Here is a 22,582-nt window from a genome sequence, read left to right as displayed (position 1 = left end):
GTGTGAACATGATGGTGACTTTAGGAAGCAAGGTAGGTAGCCTTAGGACCCATCAGAAGGAGCTGGGAGAAGGCGGAAACAAAAGCAGTCAGGCCCCAGCTGCCAGCCTGCTGCGCTACGGAAGCATCTCTGGAGGCCCCGATGTCAGAGACTTCTGTCCTGTGTCTCTGTGGCTTCCCCCTCACCAGCAAGATGAGGGAGGCTTTTGTCTTGCTTTCTTTGAGTGCTCTTGGGAAGAAATGTTTCTCGAACTTCTAAGTGTGTTCCTGGGGATAACAGCAGAAACAGCTTTCAATGGATGTCTGATGTTCCCTCACACCCAAGCAGGATGCTGCGGGGTCTGCCTCGCTGATTCTCCCCTTTAAAGAAGTCTACTCCATGTATTTTGTGGATAAAACCCAGAGCTGAGAGTGAGAAGGTATAAAAATGAATGTAAGTTGTGTATTGTGACGGTAAAACCCACTTACAAAGCAAAGATAAGCCATTTCATCTGTCGCCAAGTAGAGTCGGATAAGATTCACTGCAAGCAAACAGATCTCTTCACAAGCAACAGGGAGAATACCATGAAGAAATTTTACAAAAATAACTTTCATATACTCAAAGAATTGCTGTCAGAAAAAATACAAAATGGCTTGTTTTTTCCTAGCTGGGCACTGACTACACTTTCCAATGATCTTGGCAACTACTCTGCAAAACTTAATTAGTTCACTTTCTCTGGCTTAATTTTTGGTGTAAATTTAACAACTATTTGACCTTTAGCCACACTTTGCCATCTCTCCTTGTTTTTCCAAAGTTGTGTGAGCATCTGCACTTCATTTGTCTCGTCCCCTGGGAGAAAATTATTTCAGCCACCCAACTTTGCTCATCAGGTTGGGGACAGACAACATACTGTGTTTGAAATATTTCCTGGGGTTATTTTGTGAGAGAGAGAGAGAGAGAGAGAGAGAGAGAGAGAGAGAGAGAGAGAGAGAGAGAGAGAGAATAACAACTAAAATGTCCCTTAAAGAAAAAGTTGATTAGATTGATGCAAAGTATTCCCATAGGGCATTTCCATTGGTCTTTCTAGCCACAGATATGATGGAAAATCCTACAGCACGCACTATGTAAATACCCTGAGCATTCAATAGATTTCCAGATTTGGCTTCACTTACTCCACTCCAAAAGACTTGGTTAGCCTTCCGAAAGATCCCCAAATCTCAGAGTGTCGAAGTGTCATCCACACGTAATCCCAACCCACAGGGTTTGCTATCTCCTATTTCAAATAACCAAGACCCAGGAGTCCGCTGTTTTCTTCCTGTCTAGGGGAGGAGATGTATTTAGGAGGAATCTGTGGAGGAAATGGGAGTTGAGCACCCCAGTTACATCCAGGAACCAAGCAACATCCGGGGAGACAACATGGACATCTTCACTGCCAAACTGCCTTAAAAAAAAAAAAAAAAGTATACTCTAAGATTCAAAATAGTAAGCCCAGCCTTGGGTATCAGGGTTTAAAAGAACAAAAGGTTAAAAAGAAGTAACTTCGGTGGGGAGGATGGAACGAAATGTTTTTAAGCACGGAGCTCCCGTTCTAAATGTAGACCACAAATTGCTGAAGCCTGTGATCAAGCCCTGCCCTGGCTCCCACGAGGAGCGCCATGCCGGCCTAGGCCTGAATGGCAAAGCTTGTGGGAGGAGGGGGCGGGGTGGGGTGGGGTGCCCGGAGGAGCAGGAGTTCAAGTTCCGTTCTCTCTCTCCAACTTGAATGAAACGTAACTGCTCCGTTCGGTTACATCAGGGTTAAGGAGGGGGAGGAGCAGGCGCTTTGGGGTACAGCTGGAAAGCATTAACAACTCGGAGAGCATCTCAGTCACTCAGAGGGTGGGTGGCCTGGCAAAGCTCCCGGATCCCTGAGTGTAATCACAGGCTCTTCGCACCGGGAGGGGTTTAATTCCACCTCCTACCCACGACAGAAACACCACCACCACCACCCCCCCCTTACAACCGTTCCGTTTGCGTACTTCCACCAAAAGCCCGTTCATCGCTTCGGGTGACAGCCCATTCCGACCAGGGTAGCATCGGTTCCTAGAAAGTTCTTGGCAAATTTACCTCTCTGGCAAGTTTACTCTTCCAGTACAGCGCCCCCCTCCGGTGTCACGGCTCACACAACCGTGCTGCTAGCGGAGACAAAGGACCCCTCCCCTCTGAATTCTTCCTTCTAGCCGCTCAGTGACCCTTTTCTGTCAATCCTGACTCCCACCTAAGTGTTTTCCAGCATCCGCGAGAGCATGCTCGCGCTGGACTGCGTTTATGTTTTAGAATCATGTTTGGAATCTCTTCTCAAGACAGGACCCAGAACTGAATGCATTCCTACTGGACAGTCCCCTGGACAGGCTTGTTGGTTGGTTGTGACTGAGTCTCACTCACTATGTAGCTTTGGCTGACCTGGAAGTTGCTGTGTAGAACAAGCCGGTCATAACGACCGACTTGCCTCTGCCTCTGGATGCTGGGATTGATTAATGGTGGGCACCAACACAACGGGCCTTTAGGGCAAGCTTCTTAAATTCCCACGCACAACCCATTTGGGGTCAGAAATTTTCACGTCTCTTGGGTATACAGGTGTACAGAAAAAGATATATAAATAGCCGGGCGGTGGTGGCGCACGCCTTTAATCCCAGCACTCGGGAGGCAGAGCCAGGCGGATCTCTGTGAGTTCGAGTCCAGCCTGGTCTCCAAAGCGAGTTCCAGGAAAGGAGCAAAGCTACACAGAGAAACCCTGTCTTGAAAAACCAAAATAAAATAAAATTACATATATATATATATAAAATATACTTACTAATAATCATAAAATTATTTTAGAGCAATTCTTTGGGAGTCATATCACTTTACCATTTATTAGTGACAGAAGCAAATTTGCATGTTAATGAGATGGACATGCTTTTTTTTTTTTTTTTTTACATTTAAAGAAATTAAATTTTGCCGGGCAGTGATGGCGCAAGCCTTTAATCCCAGCACTTGGGAGGCAGAGGCAGGTGGATCTCTGTGAGTTCGAGGCCAGCCTGGTCTACAGATCGAGTTCCACGACAGGCACAAAACTACACAGAGAAACCCTGTCTCAAAACACCTCCCTCTCCCCACCCAAAAAAAGAAAGAAATTAAATCTTATCTAAATATTTGATACTATAGAGAATCTTCAACACTTTGCAGAGTTGGTCAACATTTGAATTTTGTAATTATCCATACTGAGAGCTACATGTAAACATGAAGTACAGTGGCTTGGACAATGGTTTGACAATTAAGAGCCTTTACTACTCAATCATGTGGGCCTGAGTTTGGGTCCCACACTGAGTGGCTCAAGGTCATCTGTAACTCCAACTGCAAGGGATCCAGTACCTTCTTCTGACCTCCTCAGCCATATGAACACACACACACACACACACACACACACACACACACACACATACACACACACACACACACACACACGTACACAGATATGAACATTCATGCAGTCACTCATAAATAAAATAAAATTTACCATATTCTTTCTCCACTGCCACCCAACTTCATGTTCTTTCTCTCTTTTGGTTCTTTTGAGAAAAGATCTCACTGTGCAGACCAGGCTGTCCTGAACTCACAGAGCTGTGCAACCCACAGTTTACGAAGCTGTGACTTGAGAGAACCTTTCTTTTTTGAGGGAAAAAAAATCTTTGCAGAGAAGAAGCATCCAACCCCTTTTCCGACACTGTCAGCAAAACATGTTTTGTACCTTGTCCTCAGGCAAGCTTTCTCATCCCGGAGGCCTTCCTGTAGCTGTGACAAAGAGGATGAGACAGGAGACGGGAATGGATACACTCCCCTGGATGCTCAATGGGGAGGACCAGCTTTTCATCTTTAGAGGCAAAAGATGGGTCCTATAGCAACCCAACATCTAACATCTAAGCCAAAGAACTCCTCTAGGACCCAAACAAAAAGGTCCCTTTGAATATGACTTCCGCTGTCCAAAGACTTGACATGTCTTCCCACATCCGGCACAGAACACAACAGCTCCATCCCCCTGAGCCTGGCTGGCCCCACCTAGCTACTTCTCTCCCCTTTTGCTGCCCAAGCCACCTTACCTCAGTTATCTTTGGCTCTACAACCCAAGCTCCTCTTGTCTGTCTTTCCCGGAATGTCTTTCCTGCCTCCTCTAAGAGTTTTTCTCTTCCTGGGAAAAAAATCACAGAGCATCTGGAAAACCAGATTCCTCCTTCCGTTGACTCCAGATCACATTTTGATGGAGGGAGGTGGGTCTTTTCTCAGAATTATTTTCAATTAATTAGTTGTCCAAACAAGAATAGGAGTTGGCCTTTACTTTTGTTTTTTGTTTTGTTTGTTTGTTTTTTGTTTTCGTTTTTAGCATGTTAAAGGCAATGGATGTCATCATTCTGTTGGTCTGAGGAACATCCTTGCTGTGCCTTTACCCTCCTTATAAAGAAGGAATGGATACAGGGTCAATTCAGATTAGACTTTTAGAGATTAAGTAAATGAATACTTATGACCTAACAGTGTCACCTCATATATAAGCTGACACCACAGGGGGGTAATTTTGACCTCATTTTGTATTCCCAGCTGTGCCTCAGATCAACTGTGATGTCAAAGCTGGGAAGATCATCAATCCTGAGTTCATGGTGAAGTGTCCAGCAGGATGCCAGGACCCCAAATACCACGTTTACGGTACTGGCGTCTACGCGTCTTACTCCAGCGTGTGTGGCGCCGCGGTTCACAGGTGGGTGGCTGTGACCTACTCAACAACCAGTGATCAAAGTGCTGTGGGGGAGCCTCTGGTGCAGGGTTGCGGTAATTAGCGAGCAAAAATGTACAAATCTAGTTGAGCCTCCTGCATTCCATTTGCAAAATTGTCCCAGAAGTCATGCATGACCCTGTGTCTGCTTTCACAGCACCCTTACAAAACTTGACTAACATATTCCCCCACCATTTTTTACTTTAAATTTTATTATTTAAAAAATTGCAAACGAAAACAAAAATCACACATCGTAATTAACCAGACCCCCAAAACTTTACAATTCTGTCAACATGTGTACAGTTAGAATAGTCATTTGGAATGGCCGCTGTGGCACATCACATCCGATTCTACAGATTCTATGATTTCACTGTTGAGTGTATTTTTATGTATGGATCCACCACCCAAAATTAAAAACCATGTTCTGAATCTAGCCAATAACATATGGACATGTGGGTACAACATTACATGTAGAGAAGAGAATAAAAAAGGGCTAAATATTAGGGGATAAGGAAGGATGAAAATGCAGGTAACAGACACACATCGTGGAAGCAGATATTAAGCTAAGCATTCTTCCCCGAGGAGGAGGAGGAGGAGGAGGAGGAGGAGGAGGAGGAGGAGGAGGAGGAAGAGGAGGAGGAGGAGGAATTGTATTCTTTCATGACCATGGCAAAGAAAAGAAAGTTCCTGATCCTGTGTAGCACATTTTTTTCCTACCTGTGCTGAGCAAGGAAATGGGTAGGGATGACCAAGAGTTTGTGGGGGGGGGACATATCAGAGCTATGGTGATGGACTGGAGACAAAGGAGAGTGACGGGTGGTACCACTTGTCCAGCTGTCACTTTGGAATTGGGGGAGGACGCCAAGAGGCACAGTGTGCTTTGAACTCAGTCACAGCTTCAACGAAGAAAGTAGATTACCTCCCTGTCCCTGACTTCTAGCCCAGAGCCTCAGGTCACACATTTCCACAAGAACTAGAGGGGCCCAGCACTGCTCCGTGTACCGAATGAGGGGGGTGCATGTATACTCTGCAGGAGTCCTGACCAGAAGGGCTTTATGAAGAATGGACACACGCCTAAAGGGAAAAATGAAAAGGATGTTCTGGGGAACAGGGAACAAGCCCCGTGTGCCCAGTGGGATGCAATAAGTCAGTGAAAAAAAAATACAGATGAGCCAAAAACAAGACTCCCTGCTTGTTTTTGAGCAACCCGAAGTCATTATGGTTTCCTTGGACCCATATTTGAGAGAGAAGAAAAACTCTTCAGAAAGAGGTATCACTACCCATTGGGAGGATGAATAGAGAGGTCTGAAGGGACAAACAGGAATTCAGGATGTTGTTAGCTTTGTTTTGCACAGAGAGAATCTGTTTTTCAGGAAGCAAGATTTGAGATGTACCACCAAGGGAGAGTGCTCTGGGGGAACCTCAGTCCCTCCCCTGCCAGAGTTGCCTCCCACCGTCAGAACAGCAGGTGGGCAAGAACAGACTTGGGTTCAAACATTCCAGCTAACTTGAATTCAGGGATTTAATATTCATGTACCATATCGTGAATAGCTGTGTTCTCATGAGTGACTTATTTCAGTCTTTCAAAACAAAGGGATATTGATCACACTGAGGCATCATATCTAGGCTCAGGCTCATCTCAAACTGACCATTCATTCATTCATTTATGGGGGAGGCACACACATGGCATTTCCTGTGGGTGGAGCCCAGAAGACAATTTGGAGGAGTTCTGTCCTTCTACCTTATTGAGGCGGGGTCTCTCTTGTTTCTGCCATCCTGCATAATTCAGGCTAGCTGGCCCATGAGCTACTCTGAAGGCCTGAAGGGAACTCCACAGTCTTCGCCTCTCATCTCTCAATAGAAGTCCTTACTACAAATGCACACCACTTCATGGAGTTTTTTTACTGCATGGGTTCTGGGTTCTTTCTCTGGTCATCAGGCTTGGCTGGTATTAGAAATAACATCAGTAGCCAGGCGATGGTGGCACACACCTTTAATCCCAGCACTCAGGAGGTAGAGCCAGAAGGATCTCTGTGAGTTTGAGGCCAGCCTGGTCTACAGAGTGAGTTCCAGGACAGGAAACAAAACTATACAGAGAAATCCTATCTCCAAAAACCAAAAAATTAAAATAAAATAAAAATAGAAGTAACATCAGTGCCATACAAACACACAAATTCAGTTCTTATTGTAAAAAGGATGTGCCAGAAGCCAAATCGGGCTAGCTACACACCGGGGCCAATGTGGCTCCATTATTTTTAGCCCTAACATGGATCGTGACTGCATCTCATCCAGCTGATGGAGCTCAACTTCACAATTGACATGATTGGTTAATCCATGCAAAGGGGATCAGGAAGGCTCATGAAATATGAGTCCCTGCTCAGCTAATTACCTTTGATTTAGAAAAGAAAGACAGAGAGAGAGAGAGAGAGAGAGAGAGAGAGAGAGAGAGAGAGAGAGAGAGACTGACAGAGACAGAGAGATGGAGGGAGGGAGGGGAGGAGAGAGGGAGGGAGAGAAAGACAGGAAGTTCTGAAGTATCCTGATGCCCTCTTCTGGCCCCTGTGGGCACCAGGCATACACATGGTTGCTGTGGGATGGTCTGTATGTCAAATGCTCTCATTGGTTAATAAATAAAACACTGATTGGCCAGTGGCCAGGCAGGAAGTATAGGCGGGACTAACAGAGAGGAGAATTGAGAGAACAGGAAGGCGGAAGGAGACACTGCCAGCCACCACCATGACAAGCAGCATGTGAAGATGCCGGTAAGCCACGAGCCACGTGGCAAGGTATAGATTTATAGAAATGGATTAATTTAAGCTGTAAGAACAGTTAGCAGGAAGCCTGCCATGGCCATACAGTTTGTAAGCAATATAAGTCTCTGTGTTTACTTGGTTGGGTCTGAGCGGCTGTGGGACTGGCAGGTGAGAGAGATTTGTCCTGACTGTGGGCAAGGCAGGAAAACTCTAGCTACACATGGTACACATACATGCATGCATGCAGGCAAAACACCTATACACATAACAATAATTTTTAAATTTGTTTTTCATTTTTTTCGTTAGTCTAAGAAACAAAATTAATTCCAGAAATCTTTAGAGATAGTAGAAGACAGTAAATCACCAAGAATGTTATGAGAACAAAAGTCTAAGATGGTGGCGGAAGCAAGATGGCGTCAGGCTCCCTGTGAGGAAGGGCAAGGGTAGTAAAGGGACCCAGAGAAGGCAGCGGTACAATGTGAGCCTGAGCCATGTGAATGGGGTGGTGAGGTGGGTCAGCAAACAGAGGCTAGCCCAACCCCATGGTGGGGCAGTAAAGGCTACAGGAAGGGACAAGGTATTAGAAGGGGGTGGTGTTTGTGCTCCTGAACCCTAAGAAATACCCCAAACTTGGGGACAGACTCAGGGATAAACTCAGCGTTTGAGATCCGTGAGACCTGCCTGTGTTCAAATCCCGGTCGCAAAGCACTAGTTACAAAATTTTGAGTGACTCATTGGCACGGCCTGTTTCTAAGGAACAGGGAATTACAGCCTTCCCACCCCCCACCCCACCCCTACCCCCGCCCCACAGCTCTGAAGTTCGCTGGGAAGACACAGTGAGACATGTGTGAGATGATTTTAAAGCCATTAAGTGTTTTACATGTCAAGTGCTATTATCACATTCTCCGTGGCCGTCGGGAATTGGAGTGTTGAAAGTTGTTGAATCACTGTGGAGTGAGGAGGGCAGGAAATGGCAGCCTCACCCCTGGAGGGAAGGATCTGTGTTGATGGGAACAAATCCTTGTACTTTTTATTCATATGCCATAAATTACAGATACCCAGAAGAGCCATGGTAGACTCCAGAGCAAGGTAATGACATTGTCAAGGTGCTATTTAGGACCTTGAGGTGGGCCTCGTGCCTAACAGATGGATATGTCAGTCCCTACACATCAGGGTGTAAAACCTGGTAAAAATCCGAGAAATCAAAGAACAATTTTCAGCCTTCGAGGGAATCCATTGCTTTTCCTCTTTCTCCTCCGCTTCTTCCTCCTCTTCTCCATACACTGTTAATAATTTTATCCTGCTCCTTCAAGTGACTGAATTCATTCTGTGATATCCTCAAAGTCACATTAGAAATCGTCAGGCACCAAGTTTTACTTCAAAGAACTAGTGGGAAGGTTAATGTTCAGACTCAGCACACGCCATAGTCTGAGGTCCTCAGGAGGCTGCGACAGGTGAACTACTTGAGTTCAGGAGTCCAGAGCCAACCTGAGCAACAAAGTGAGACCTACAAACAGAGACTCAACAAGAGTGTGGAAAACCATTAGAAAGCCAGACGTAGAGGAGGAGGCAAGAGGGTTAGGAGTTCAAGGCCAGCTTGGCTTAAGTAATGCGCTTTGAGGCTAGCCTGGGACACATAGGGAAACCTTGTCTCAGAAGAAGGAAAGAAAGGAAGGAAGGAGGGAGAGAGGGAGGGAGGGAGGGAGGGAGGGAGGGAGGGAGGGAGGGAGGGACTGGAGTGGTTTCCTTGGACCGATGTCTGAGAGAGCAGAGAAACTATTCAGAAAGAGGTATCACTACCCATTGGGAGGATGAATAGAGAGGTCTGAAGGGACAAACAGGAATTCGGGAGGCTATTAACTTATTTTCCACAAACAGAGAATCTCTCTAAGGAAGTTCCATGGGATTTAAAACTAGGGTGGAGGAAAAAGGAAAGGCTAAGTGTGGTAGCACACACCTTTAATCTCAGCACTCAGGAGGCAGAGGCAGGCCAATTTCTGAGCTTGAGGCCAACCTGCTCTGCATAGTGAGCCAGATTTACACAGCAAAACCCTGTCTAAAAAAAGAAAAAAATAAGTAATTAATCAAAAAAGAATTAATTAATTAAAAAATAATTAACTTATTTAATTCATTAAAAGTAATTAATTATTTTTTAAAAAGACAAGACCAGAAATACACCACAAAAGAATAAGAATGGGGAAGCTGGGAAATAAGAAAATTGAGTCGTAAGAGCCAAGAAGAAAAGAACACTTGACCTGGAGACCAGGTCCCAAGTCCAGGGGTGGAAACACCATGCTTGGGGTTTGGGCTGCAAGTCAAAGCAAACTTTCCTTTAACCTTTCCTGTGTCTGAGCAAAGACAGAGACAGGTGTGTTGGTGTCAGGCAGTATTTCTACACCTTCTTCTGTGTAAGCTTGTTTTTCTTCTTTTCATAGTGGTGTGCTGGATAATTCAGGAGGGAAAATACTTGTCCGGAAAGTCGCTGGGCAGTCCGGGTACAAAGGAAGTTACGCTAATGGTGTTCAGTCTTTATCGCTGCCCAGATGGAGAGAGTCCTTCATCATCTCAGGTAACGGTCACACCCTGAAGACAGACCTCCGAGGTAACACCAGGATCGAACGTAGTCCCTCAGTTGCTTTTAGTTTTTGCATATTATAGCCCACCTCATTTCAGAAATATATGAAGCATTCATTCCGAAAACGAGAACTGTGAACTAATGGATAATAATTGTTAGGATCCTGCCACTCCAGCTATAGACTGCACATGCGCAGTTCAGTAGCTAAGTAAGGGGTCTTCCTTCTTACACTATCAGGGCGCTGCGTGATTGCGCAAATGCGTGCAGCAGCGTCATGCAATCTGTGCATGCATGGCGTTGTTCCGTAAGCCCACCTGCGCGTGTGCATCCCCATCCCCCCTCACCCCTCCACCCCTGCACCCCCGCCCTGCCCGCCCCTCCTAATAAAGCTCTGATACTGGGTTTTGTTGTGCCTCTGACCTTTCTCAAACAGTAACTAGCGCTGAGTATTTAAAACCAACTATAATTACATGAAAAATCACTACAAAGTCAAATCTGGAAATAGTGCATCCGCTGCTCATTTTAACTGCATCTTGGTTGTCTGCAAGTCCAGTCCAACTTTGAGTATATTGAATCAGGTTTATCAAGTTGTTTTTTTTAAAAAAAAGAAAAACAAAACTAGTCCTTCAGGTAGGCCAGATGGACCCCATATCTAGAACATTTTTCCTTGAGCTCTCTGGGAGATGGATGGGAGGCAGCACAGGAGGGAAAGAATGAGCCACAATTTTATTTTAGATTATTATGAATTTTTGTTCAATTCATTGCTTCACTATTCAGCTCAACTCTCTAGCACCATGGAAGTCTTACAGATAATAATTCTGACTCTCTCGCTCCCTCTCAAAACTCCAGTAGCATAGTCTCACAAGGGAAAAGTAACCAGCTCTCCCTGAGCCACCGTGAACTGCTTCTCCCATTTTTGTTTATTTCTCCAATCCAGTCCTTTATTTTGAAAATAAAGTAACAGAAAATTTAAAATGTATCACAGTGAATACCTATCCTTAACTGTTAATGTTTTTGTTATACCTACTTGCATATCTATCATTTAAAAATAACTTTTCTGGAAAGTGCTTGCAAACATCCTTGACATTTCATCTGTAAGTACTGTCCCACGTGTCTCTAGGAGCACCAACGTTTTCCTGAGTAACTATACCACATCTGAAAGTAAACATTAATGTGACTGTTAGGGTCTGCAAGAAGTCCCATAAAAGACCACCAGTCACAATGCAATCAACAAGAGCGTTTATTATACCAGCATGCATGTGAGGTCATTCACCTGTACATACAAAATGTACAGAGGGACTTGTAAGCTCCTTTTAAGCACAGCTAAGGGGAGTTTCAGGGTGAGTTAGATCATTTTATCTATGATTGGCTTATGCCAGTGGCAATCATATTAGTACGTTTCTAATTGGTTAGGGCTAGCAGGAGTCGGCTAAGGCTATAGCTTTTCCATTCTTGGGCAAGTCTGGACAAGTCCCATGCTTTGTCTTTATTTGGTTATTGCCTTGAGGTATCTGGGGGTGGGAGGGAGTTGGCCCAGACCTAGTACATGCAATTCTCCTCATCCTTACTGTCAGGGGCATTGGTGATCGATTGCCTTTTGTTCATGGCTTCCTCAGAAACTGTCTGTCCAGTTTTAAGATGCAGGAACTGAGGCCTAGTTCTTAACTGAGTTATTAGGAGCCTGCCATGGTATTTGTCTAGTAATGAGTTCTTATTCACATCCTCATAATAATTTATTCCCTTTTTTTTCTTGGATCTGTGATATGATCCTATTATACCTAGCATTTAGTTGTCATGTCCTTTCAGTCTCTTTTAATTCCCCCAGCACATCACATCTTGTCATCATGAATAATAATGACGTCTATGAAGTCTAGGCCAGTTATCTAGTAGTGTATCCTACAGTATTGACCCAAAATGGGGCCAAGTTCTTTTGTGAGTGATTGGATTCATCTTCGGTATGTATATCTAAAGATATATTTATTTATTTTTATTTTTATGTATATGAGTGTTTTGCCTGCATGTTATGTATGTGAACTATGTGTGTGCCTGGTGCTCACAAAGGCCAGAAGAGGATATCAGAACCCCTGGGACTGGAGTTACAGACGGTTGTGAGCCATCATGTGGGTGCTGGGAACCAAACTCAGGTCCTCTGCAAGAGCAGCGTGTGCTCTTAACCACTGAGCCATCACTCCAGGCCCTCAACTTAAATATTTGGGAAAGGACAGGTTATATCATCAAATCTCCATAGTGTCATATAGTACAATGGCCATATCAAAGGGCTATACTGCCAGTTTCTTTAATTGTTGCCGATACCAAATTTGATTGTTTGGCTAGTATAATATACTTCTCCGGGGCCAAGGTATGTGGAATTAATTAGCAAGCAGGGTGATACTTTAAACAGCTTGAGTAACTTATTCTCCAGTAATGCTTACTCAGCCATTCTAACACCCATTGCCCATCCTGGCTTCACAAATAAGACACTAGTCCGTGCTTCTCAGGGTACCAAAATCTACAAGCTGTTCAAGTGCCTTGTGTACCATGGTACCTTGTCTGCATATAACCTGTGGGCGTCTTCTCGTATCATGGAATCGTCTCTAGATTCATTCAGTACCTAGCAATGTGTAAGTAGCTGTTCCACTCTGTTGTTGAGGAAACGATGACAAGCAACCACATGCAAGTTCAGTACAGCTGCAAATTGTTTCCCGGTATTTTAATTGCAGATTAGTAGCATCACAGATTCGGATGCTACAGAAACAGGGCAAACTGTAACTGCAAAATTATAATTTTTCCTATTGTGTCGTTCCTTCCACATTAGTGGCTCCCCCATGCCCCCTGTACTGTTGTTTTTAATGTGGACTGTGGACTCACTCATTTTTTTTTCTTTAAAATATTGTATGCTATTATCCACCAGACCCGACAAATCATCATCATGTTATTGTATTTCATGTCCCCTGAGATTGGACAGTGAAAGCTGCTCATTCTTTTGACCTGTCACATTTGATATGGAGCACAAAATAATGTCCTATGCTCACCTTACCCTCTCATTGCTCAAGATCTCAATCTCCTAGTTTCTCTAAGGAAGTTCCATAGAATTTAAAACTAGATTCTAGCTCAAAGCTGCCTGGCCTCCCAGCAAGATTGGATGTGATGGGATTATCCTAAGGAGAAATTCCCAGTGGGGAGAGAGATGTCTCATTAGACCATGGCTCTTCCAGACTAGGTGGTTTTCTGATCCCCATTAGGCATCCCAGGTCCCAAACCCTTATTTCCTCCATCTGTCAGAATTGGGACAAAAGAAAAAACAGACTCTTCTCCAATTGGGCAATCCCTGTTTCCCTGAGCCTGCTAAGTTATACAGTTAAGTATGGTTTCTTTATCAGATCATGGAAGGGCATCAACCACAGAGTAAGTTATAACAAAGAATTCAGGGCAGAGACCAAATGACAATTGTAGAGGGAAGTTTCTCCGATCCTGCTGGGCCCCTGCGGCTGCATGAATCTCTCCCACCCACATCCTGCAGACACTTGGTCCCAAGTAAACACACAGAGGCTTATATTATTTACAAACTGTATGGCTATGGGTCAGGCTTCTTGTTAGCCACCTCTTATAACTAAACTCAACCCATTTCTATTAATCTATATATTGCCAGGTGGCCTCGGTTTTAACGGTCTGCTGGCATCTTGTTGCTCCTTGGGCAGCAGGCTGGTGTCTCCCCCAACTCCACCCTTCTTCCTTTCCTCTTCAGTTTCAATGCACCGCCTAACCTTATCCTGCCCTGCCATAGGCCAATGCAGCTTTATTTATCAACCAATCAGAGCAACACATATTCACAGCATACAGAAAGACATTCAGCAGCAGACAATATCAGTGTCTAGTTGTGTAGAGAGAAATATAACCCCCACCTAGGAATATATCAAGCAATTTCTGCCTAAGTATTCGAACTTACAACTCAGTGTGGTGTACAGGAATCACACCAGGGCTTTAAAAAGGAAAACTTCACCGGGCGGTGGTGGCACACGCCTTTAATCCCAGCACTCGGGAGGCAGAGCCAGGCGGATCTCTGTGAGTTCGAGGCCAGCCTGGGCTACCAAGTGAGTCCCAGGAAAGGCGCAAAGCTACACAGAGAAACCCTGTCTCAAAAAACCAAAAAAATAAAATAAATAAATAAATAAATAAATAAATAAATAAAAAGGAAAACTTCATTCCTAGAAAGGGGAGACATGGAGTGTTACAGATATCAGTTGCTGTTCGCTTTTCATTTTTGCAATAAAAATCAGTTTAGTAAGTTTATTCCCTATAAATCTCTCAACTTCCATCTCCCCTCATCCTACCTTGTGACATTTAACAGAAAATAGTTGTGGCCAAAGATAATAAGCTCATGTGCTTATGCAATGAGTAGGAGTCCTCTTTCAAAGGGAAGTTAGGGAGGGCACTGTCTCATAAGGTTATAGCCCAGGATACCCTGTGATTCAGAAGTTCACAGCCAACAAGTACAACCTGATCATGTCAGAACCCTCTTCAGAAGGCTCGGGTGCCTGTGTGACCTTCTTCTGGATTTTTATTTCTAATTTTTATAGGTCACTGTGCTTCTTTAATTAATCTGCCTTGGGGCTCTGGGAGGTGTCGGGGAGAGATGGGATGTGTGGTTTTGGTCCTCGCGATCCTTGGACAGTGCGGACTTGTGTGAGGCCAGTGCAGGTCCCCTAACAACTGCTCTCTGTACTTTGATCCACATTTCAGACAGCTGAGCCGATGCTCACTTGCCTCCTAAATAGAAACACTAAGAACTCCTCAGTTTTAGTCATGAGAAGAATAGTAAATGGGTAGAGGCGAGGCCTCAGCTTCTCTCTGTGTGAACTCGTTGTGGCCCACAGCCAGGAGGCCCTCATGAGGTCCGAAGCAGCCTCAACCAGGGTCTGCTCAGAGCAGGCCCAGACACGGCTGAGGACTTGGAAATGACCCGTTCTGCTCCCCAGATGGTTTTAATGTGATGAAGTAAGAGGCACCTGTCAGCCAGAATGTTTCCCTCATTTTTTTGCCTTTGAATGGAACTTACAGGTAATGTCTGAATAAGGTTTTGCATCTTTGTGGACATATCCAGCTCCAAACACTTTTTAATTTCATTTTTTCATTACATCCCTGTAACTTTTTAGAGGTCATGTCATTATTTATATTTTCACAATGAAAAAAAAATATAGTCTTGAAGATTATAGCAGCTAATTAAAAGTTAAAATAAGGGCTGGGGTGTAGCTCAGTGGGAGAGCATTTACCTGGCATGTGAAGGCCCCTGGCTTTGATCCTCAGGACCATAAAAATAAAAATAAAATGAAAAAGTAAAATAGAAATAGAAACCCAGTTTTTCTTAGTCTCAGGCACTTTTGGAGATCTCACAATTCCTGTGTCAATGGGATGTTTGGCACATTCGTGGGTCGTATTCTGGCCTACTCACTCCACTCCCCACATGACACTACCCCTTACCATTCTCTCCAAGGATGTCCCTGGGTTGCGAGATTAATGCTTTCATATAAATATGATAGCAAGTGACACCCCTTCCCCAGTGAGGGCAATGAGATTGTAGCCAGGACCTAAACATTAAGATATTCCCCCATAAGCCGGGTGGTGGTGGCGCATGCCTTTAATCCCAGCACTCAGGAGGCAGAGGCAGGTGGATCTCTGTGAGTTCGAGGCCCGCCTGGTCTACAGAGTGAGTTCCAGGAAATGTTCCAAAGCTACACAGAGAAACCCTGTCTCAAAAAAACCAAAGGACCAAAACCAAAACAAAACAAAAAGATATTCCCCCATGGGGCTAGAGAGATGGGTCAGTGGTTAAGAGTACTTGATGCTCTTGCGAAAATCTGGCGTTTGGTTCCCAGCACCTACATTGAAGTCCTCATAAATGCCCGAGATTCCAGTTCCAGGAGATCTAGCCTCTGCATGTGCACGCGCATGCACACACACACACACACACAAATCCTTAAAGATATTTCCTCATGTCATTAACTACATGAGACACTGTTATGGCCCTGGGATCTTGACAGCTCCGAACAGACAAACGAACTTGTAACGGGTTGGGGAGGAGACTATCTGAATTCCATGGGCACTTTCAACTTAACTATAGAACAAAGCCCACAGGCATTTCTTGGAAATTAGATGACTCTGCGGGAAATAGCCTTCTGGGGCAATTTCAGTCACCCCAGGCTTGATAACTACTCACTTCTCTGCCAGATCATTGCTGATCCAGCTCTGATGGCCTGACGTCTTTCTTTTTTCTGCTTCTATTGTGTCCTTGTTAGACAAGACTGCTCTTTCCCTTTGCCTTGCATCTAATGTCTCTCCCCGAGTGACCACCAATGGTTGTTTTCAAGGAGGACCTCTATACAATTACTTTCAAGTGTCCCTGATGCCCGGGAATTCAAATGGGTCGGACAGGGTCTGTGAAAGTGAGAGGCGACCATCCATCCACAGACAGCCAGTCCAAGACCTGAAAGGGGGATGTGTGAAATGTTTTGCATCCATCTATTTCTGTAATTGCACATTCAGAGCCCGGTTAGCTTACGTGTCACATCTTCCAGAGCAAAATAAGAAATTGCTAATGTTAAGCAACTCTGAGTCATGCAGATTTTATTACTCCCATTCTATTATTAATAAAAACAAATGCTCCACGGGAAAACAAAACGCCACTTGACTCTCCGATTGTAATCAACAACAACTCAGTGCAAGGGCGGCAGATGTTACTGAACTCAAGAGAGAGAAACTGGAAAGAGATAATCCACTTATCAGCACTGAAAGATCTAAAAACCAGCCCCGGAAATAAATTCCTCTCCCCTCTTCTTTTGCAGAAAGTAAACCCCAAAAGGGCGTAACCTACCCATCGGCTCTTACATATTCATCGTCCAAACATCCAGCTGCCAAAGCAGGCAAGTGCTCGCGCGGTATTTCATCCAAGCTGTCTGAGTCCATAAACGTGTAATGTCGTGTTTTAGGCGACGGTGTGGGAATTCACATCTTCCCCAGTCAAGTCCCGCTGACCCTAGAGGTGCGTTAATGATGCCAGGAACCTGGCACCTCAACCAATGCGATCAGACAGACGTGGTTTGGGAGTGAAGGGTTTTTTTGTTGTTTTCACGATCGGATACTGTCTCTGTATCTGTGCCATCTTCATTCAGGGCGACTGGGACCTGGAATTTCATTGTGCTGTTACTTTAGACGATGATAATGACCTTGTGCCTAGAAACGTTTCCTGGCAACTGAAAGGGAAGAGGCTGCCTCCGCTTGGCTATAAAGCAAAGGGAAGGAGAGAGAACCCTGGGGCTTATTCACTAACAGCAAGCAGCCAGGCAATGAATCTGAGTCAGGACAAAACGCGCTTCTGAGGGGCTCACCTGAGCCAGCCTCCACGGGAACGGTGGAGACTAAGGAATTCCTGTGCTAAATAAATCCAGTATGGTGCCCTCTGTGGTGCTGCCTTGGAAGGCGCTCTGATTTCTCACACAGTCAGGTGCTTTCTCACAGGATTTGGCATTCCAGAAACAAGGCGGAGGGTGAACGGATTTGGTTCAAGTTCTACTCGTGGATGTAGGGCGGACATGGCTCTAGAATGTCCAGAGCTAGCATTTCTTGAATATTTACCGTGTGCAAGGCACTGTGACAAGACCTTTCCTTGGTAGTTTTTAGTCAGCCCGGAGTGCGACCCAGATGCCCTGTTCTTACCCTAATGCACAGTTTGCAGAAAACAGAGCTCGGAGAAGGCGAGTGAGATTTTCACTGACAAACAGCGAGGAATTGGGAAAGTTCAGAGTCAAGCTCAGACTGCCTGGCTCCAAACTCCACTCCCTAAATCGCTGTGCTAGATTTTTCTCCTGCTAGCCACCCGACGTGCAGACTCCCAGTCTGATGAGTCTCCACAGACACGTTGGGAGCTGCCTGTCTTTCATGTTGTGACTGCCTCACCTATACCTTTTACGACACTTGAATCGCTGAAGCGATCATGACATATTTATTGAGTTGCAGGAACACAGCTGTCCCCATCCCCCACAGTGGGGTGATCCCTTAAGAGCCAGATCTGAGGTATGTCCTGTCTTCCTTTGGTGAGGACATGGGAAGGAGAGCACATGACAGAGCCTCCTAATAGTTTCTGTTTCATCCGTGTCTGCAGCCTGCTGTCCATCTGGTGATTTCTGAAGAGGTGATGTGTGCAGATAACTGGGTCCTGTTTTATCTAGTCGACTCTTGTCCGCTCCCTACCCCTTCCTTCCGTTCCTAGCATACCACCCCAGGGACCAGCAGCCCTTGCACTCAGAACTCTGGGCTTCTCTTTAGACTGCCCCGGGGCCTGAGTTGCTCTGAAGTGAGGTCACCTTCCTCTCCTGTCTCACCTGATCTGGAGCTGTTGAGGGTCTGGCCAGGGATGTGCTAACGCCACTGATAACCTTAGAAATCTCAAGTGTGGAGTTACCATTGCCAAGCAACCCTCTGACTGTTCTCTCCCTCACTGAATGGGGAGGCTGGTGACTGTGCAGATGACCCTGGAATGACCACAGGTGTGGGAAGCTCAGGGGCAAATTTCCTGGTATAGAAAGTACTGTGCAGGTCCTTCTGGCTTCAGCCCTCAGACCGAACCTGAAAAATGGGAAGGGTCCCACACAACATCTGGTGCTCACAGCTACCTGCCAAGTCCTCCCTCTGTGCCAGAGCCCTGAGCTACAACAGCCTGAGGCAGAGAGCGCCAGTATCTTATCCTGCTTTAGAAGGATTTAGCAATTTCCCCAAGGGTGCCACTGTAGCTGGTTCCTTGGAGACTGATGGGTCGTATCCCCCTAAAGCAGGTAACAGCTGTGGGGGGAAAGCAAGGAGAAGAGACGCTGCCTTGGAGTTTTGGAATCCGTTTGGTCTCAAAGCCCCAGGCAGCAGAGGTCTATGCAAAGCTCCCCATATCTACACCAGCCACGGCCAAGCTGAATTGTCCCCACCCACCAAAACTTATCTCTATGACTCTGTAGCATCTTCAAGTGGCTCAGGTGAGCCCTGGGACTTTTCCTCCTCCTCCTTCTATTTAAATCTATAAAGTGTCCAAAAGCCACACTGTGAAAGCACAACCATTACTGATGTCGCTTGTCCCCATTGCCACACCACTTCAAGTTTCTGTGCCATATCACCAGGCATTATATCGGTTCCTCAGTTCTAGATCGTTCACATTTGACAGCATCTCAAAGAGTACGTTCCTCCGTTCACCCATTCGCTCACCGCCGAGTACCTCCTGTGTGCAGGGCCCAAGCTCAGTGACGAGTGTGCCAATATCAAAGGGATGCTTGGGGTCTCGCTCTGTCTCTTTAAAAGGGCATGCCTGCGTGGGGTGAGTTCTTAATAATTCAAGTAAAAAAAAGTTCCAGTGAGACCCATGAAAGAGTGGTCTCATTGCTACTCTTCCTAAGGGATCAAATTCCTTCAGAAACCACACAAAGCAGAGAAGAGGTAGATGCAGGGCCAACCATGGTTCGGGTCTCAGCATGCTGCATGAAATGCTTACTAGGCTCTCAAAAGAATGCGTTAATAGATAAATTAGGTTAGGATGACCCCGCCAAAGCATAGCCAGCGTCTTCAGTGGCAAATTATCTCACTTGAAGCCTGGAAGGTATCTGATTTGCCTTGCAGGGCTCACGCTGGGGACAGATATTGCCTGAAATGTAAAGGCTGTCTCTCCCAGGCAGTTAGCAACCATTAAGCGGGCAGCTGCTACTTGGCTCCCACCTCCCATGTGCTCTGGGCTAAATAAAAACAGGTAAGTGTTGATTTGCAGAAATGCACCAGAAAACTGGAAAGGCACGTTCCTGATGTCAGGGCCAAAGAAGGCTAAGGAAATCTGCTACTGAGAAAGAGTGCCAGGAAAATACCCTTCTGCCTCCCCTTGGCTGTTTGCTAAGCCCTGCCCTGGAGGAAGGTCAGGCTGTTGCTCACTACATGAGTTTCACCTCCCAGGCATCCCCTGCCCTCATGACCCTTATCCACCACAGCCACCCTGTTGCCACTCCTGACAGAAAGCTTCGGTGAGATCGCCACCAAGACCTTGTGATACCTTCAGGAATTCTCAAGTGACCAAGGCCCGCCTTCTACTTGTTCCCTTTTAGTGGACAGAGAGCATGAGTTTGACTTCCAACCTTGACTTCTAACCTTGCCTCTGCTTCCTTTCAACCCTGTAAATGGGAACGCTCCTGGACCTCTTAAGAAGCCTGTTCCTTAGCTTAAAAATAGAAATGTTTGTGTCTACTTCCGAAACTGTGACCATCTTCATCGGGGACACCTACGTAAAAATCCTCCAAAGTGCCAACATATAGTGGCTGGGCAGTGGATCTTAGATCTCCTGCCCTGGTGTACAGCCCTGAGGCTCAGAATGAGCTAGTGATGAGAAGAACCAAATCTTCCCCCAGCACTCAGACTTGGCTTCTGTCCTCTTCCCAGCCACCAAAGCACAATGCTGCCCGCTGCAGAGGGGGAAACAAAACGTGATGTGAAATGTCATCTCCTACCATTTATTGGATTCCTACATGTGCCAAACACGGGGTGACTTATACACTTTGCCCAAATTACGGCAGCAGCCCTCCCAAGTAGGCATGACTGTCCCCACTCATAAAAGACAGGTTCGGGGGCGGTGGTGGCACACGCCTTTAATCCCAGCACTCGGGAGGCAGAGCCAGGTGGATCTCTGTGAGTTCGAGGCCAACCTGGACTACCAAGTGAGCTCCAGGAAAGGCGCAAAGCTACACAGAGAGACCCTGTCTCGAAACCGACCCCTCCCCCAAAAAAAATGACAGGTTCGGGTAGCTTTAGAAGCAAGACTGTCGATGACGGTGCTAGAAGCCCAGTCTGGCCTGGGCTACGGTTCTTACATCAAAATTCCATGGCCCATCTGAGATCTGATGAATCAGCCTCTCTGGGAACAGCTCCTGGGGGCTGCATCTGTAACCCCGATCTGCTCAACTCTACTCGGCTGCCGGGGCAGGGAGTTCCGGGGCTCCATCTGCCGCTTTTGAGAGGGTGCCTGGGAGCTGTTCTTGGCCATGCCCAAATGAGCAACATGCGGAGAGCCTACAGCATGTCTGTGAAAACGTTTGAGAGGAGACAAACCTTCCATGTATCTGACACTGTCTGCAGAAACTATCTGACTAGGTATTGTGTTCAAAATGAACCACGAGTGAAATACTCAATAAGGAACTGGGAGAAGTTAGGACCACAAGAGCGGCATCCTCTTCCTTCATGTTAAAGATGGTTCTAATCTGTGACAGGGGATGAGCAAAAACAGCCCGCATAGGACCAGAGAGATGACTCTTGAGTAAATGGATCAAGTATTTGAAAGCAGCTGGATCCTGTCGAGTAACCCATTGGCTGCCCTCATGACATTGAATCTCTAGCTCTCTTGAAAATGAATGTTCACACACCGAGGTGACTGGGGTAGTCGGGAGCCTAGAATCTGGACAGCTGGGGAAGAAAAAGATAATTGTGACTTTCAAACTCTAATAAGTTTATGATGGGAAGATGTTCTAGTAAAAGCTTTGTTTGGCTGCTTTATGGCTGAATTGATTATTTGAAAGTAAAAAAATATATATACTGCCTGATTATTTATATGTCTCTCGAAATGAATCATTGGATCAAAATTGACAAGCAGTCCTATTCATCTCCTCCCTAGATGAAGCAAGGCAAACCTGGGCCCACATCTCCCTCAAGAGGCGCCAAAGCCTTCTAGCAACAGCATAAGGCAGAGGATCCCTCTTGAGAAATTAAACACTTCTCTAGGACTTATTATTAATGGCTGTCCTTTAAAGTAAGGGAAATGTCATACATCAGGCAGCTTTGGCTTGGCCCCCAGGATGGTGCAGATGCCAGCTGAAGCCCAGAAGCCATCCATGGCTCGCTAATGATCCTCTGGCCTGGTCTTCCGACTGATTTAAAGATGGCTAACGGTTGGCAAGGAACAGGGTCAATGAAAATGAGAAATCTGCTTCCCGCCCGCAAGAGCAGATGGAATGGCTACATTGGACCCTGATGCTGGATTTGGTTCTCGTCTGGCCTGGCGTCCCAAATTAGTGATGTGATTCACCCCTGCAAGGTGACAGGGTCAGGGTACAGAAGGGAGCAGGTGCCAGTGTAGGGCGGTGGGTCTGAACACCCACCAAATGTTGGTCTGCAGGACTGGAGTTCTAACACGGCTCTCCTGGGGTGCTGTACCATGCACACTCACTATACAGCATCAAACGGCAAGTTGGATGGAGAAAGAGGCATCTTTTGACCCCCTTGGCCGGCTTTTCCATGTGCCTAAAATGCATCAACTAGATCCAGGATGCTATGGTAGGCTGAAAAGTCCCCCTCAAAAAGATACTCAAATCTCAATCACTGGAATCCGAGTGTGCCCTTACATGGAGAGGAGCATTTCTGCTAATATGATTAAGGGTCTTGACGTTGGATGTTTATCGTCGATTATCTGTGTGGACCCTGAATACCATC

At 45.8% G+C, this 22,582-nt stretch overlaps 1 protein-coding gene across 1 annotated transcript in view; it reads left to right on the top strand.

Annotated features, from left to right (window-relative positions):
* The window catches only part of Vit (vitrin), a 130,019-nt gene that overhangs the window by 60,413 nt on the left and 47,024 nt on the right, over positions 1–22,582 (top strand). The window contains exons 4-6 of the mRNA XM_059248413.1: positions 4,588–4,744; positions 9,948–10,081; positions 16,927–17,004. Of these exons, the coding sequence (XP_059104396.1) occupies positions 4,588–4,744; positions 9,948–10,081; positions 16,927–17,004 (369 nt within the window). The remainder of the gene's footprint in view (positions 1–4,587; positions 4,745–9,947; positions 10,082–16,926; positions 17,005–22,582) is intronic.

The sequence above is a fragment of the Peromyscus eremicus genome, chromosome 22 (genome assembly GCF_949786415.1).
Source record: "Peromyscus eremicus chromosome 22, PerEre_H2_v1, whole genome shotgun sequence".
Lineage (NCBI taxonomy): Eukaryota > Metazoa > Chordata > Mammalia > Rodentia > Cricetidae > Peromyscus > Peromyscus eremicus.
This window is presented reverse-complemented; position numbering and strand designations above follow the sequence as displayed.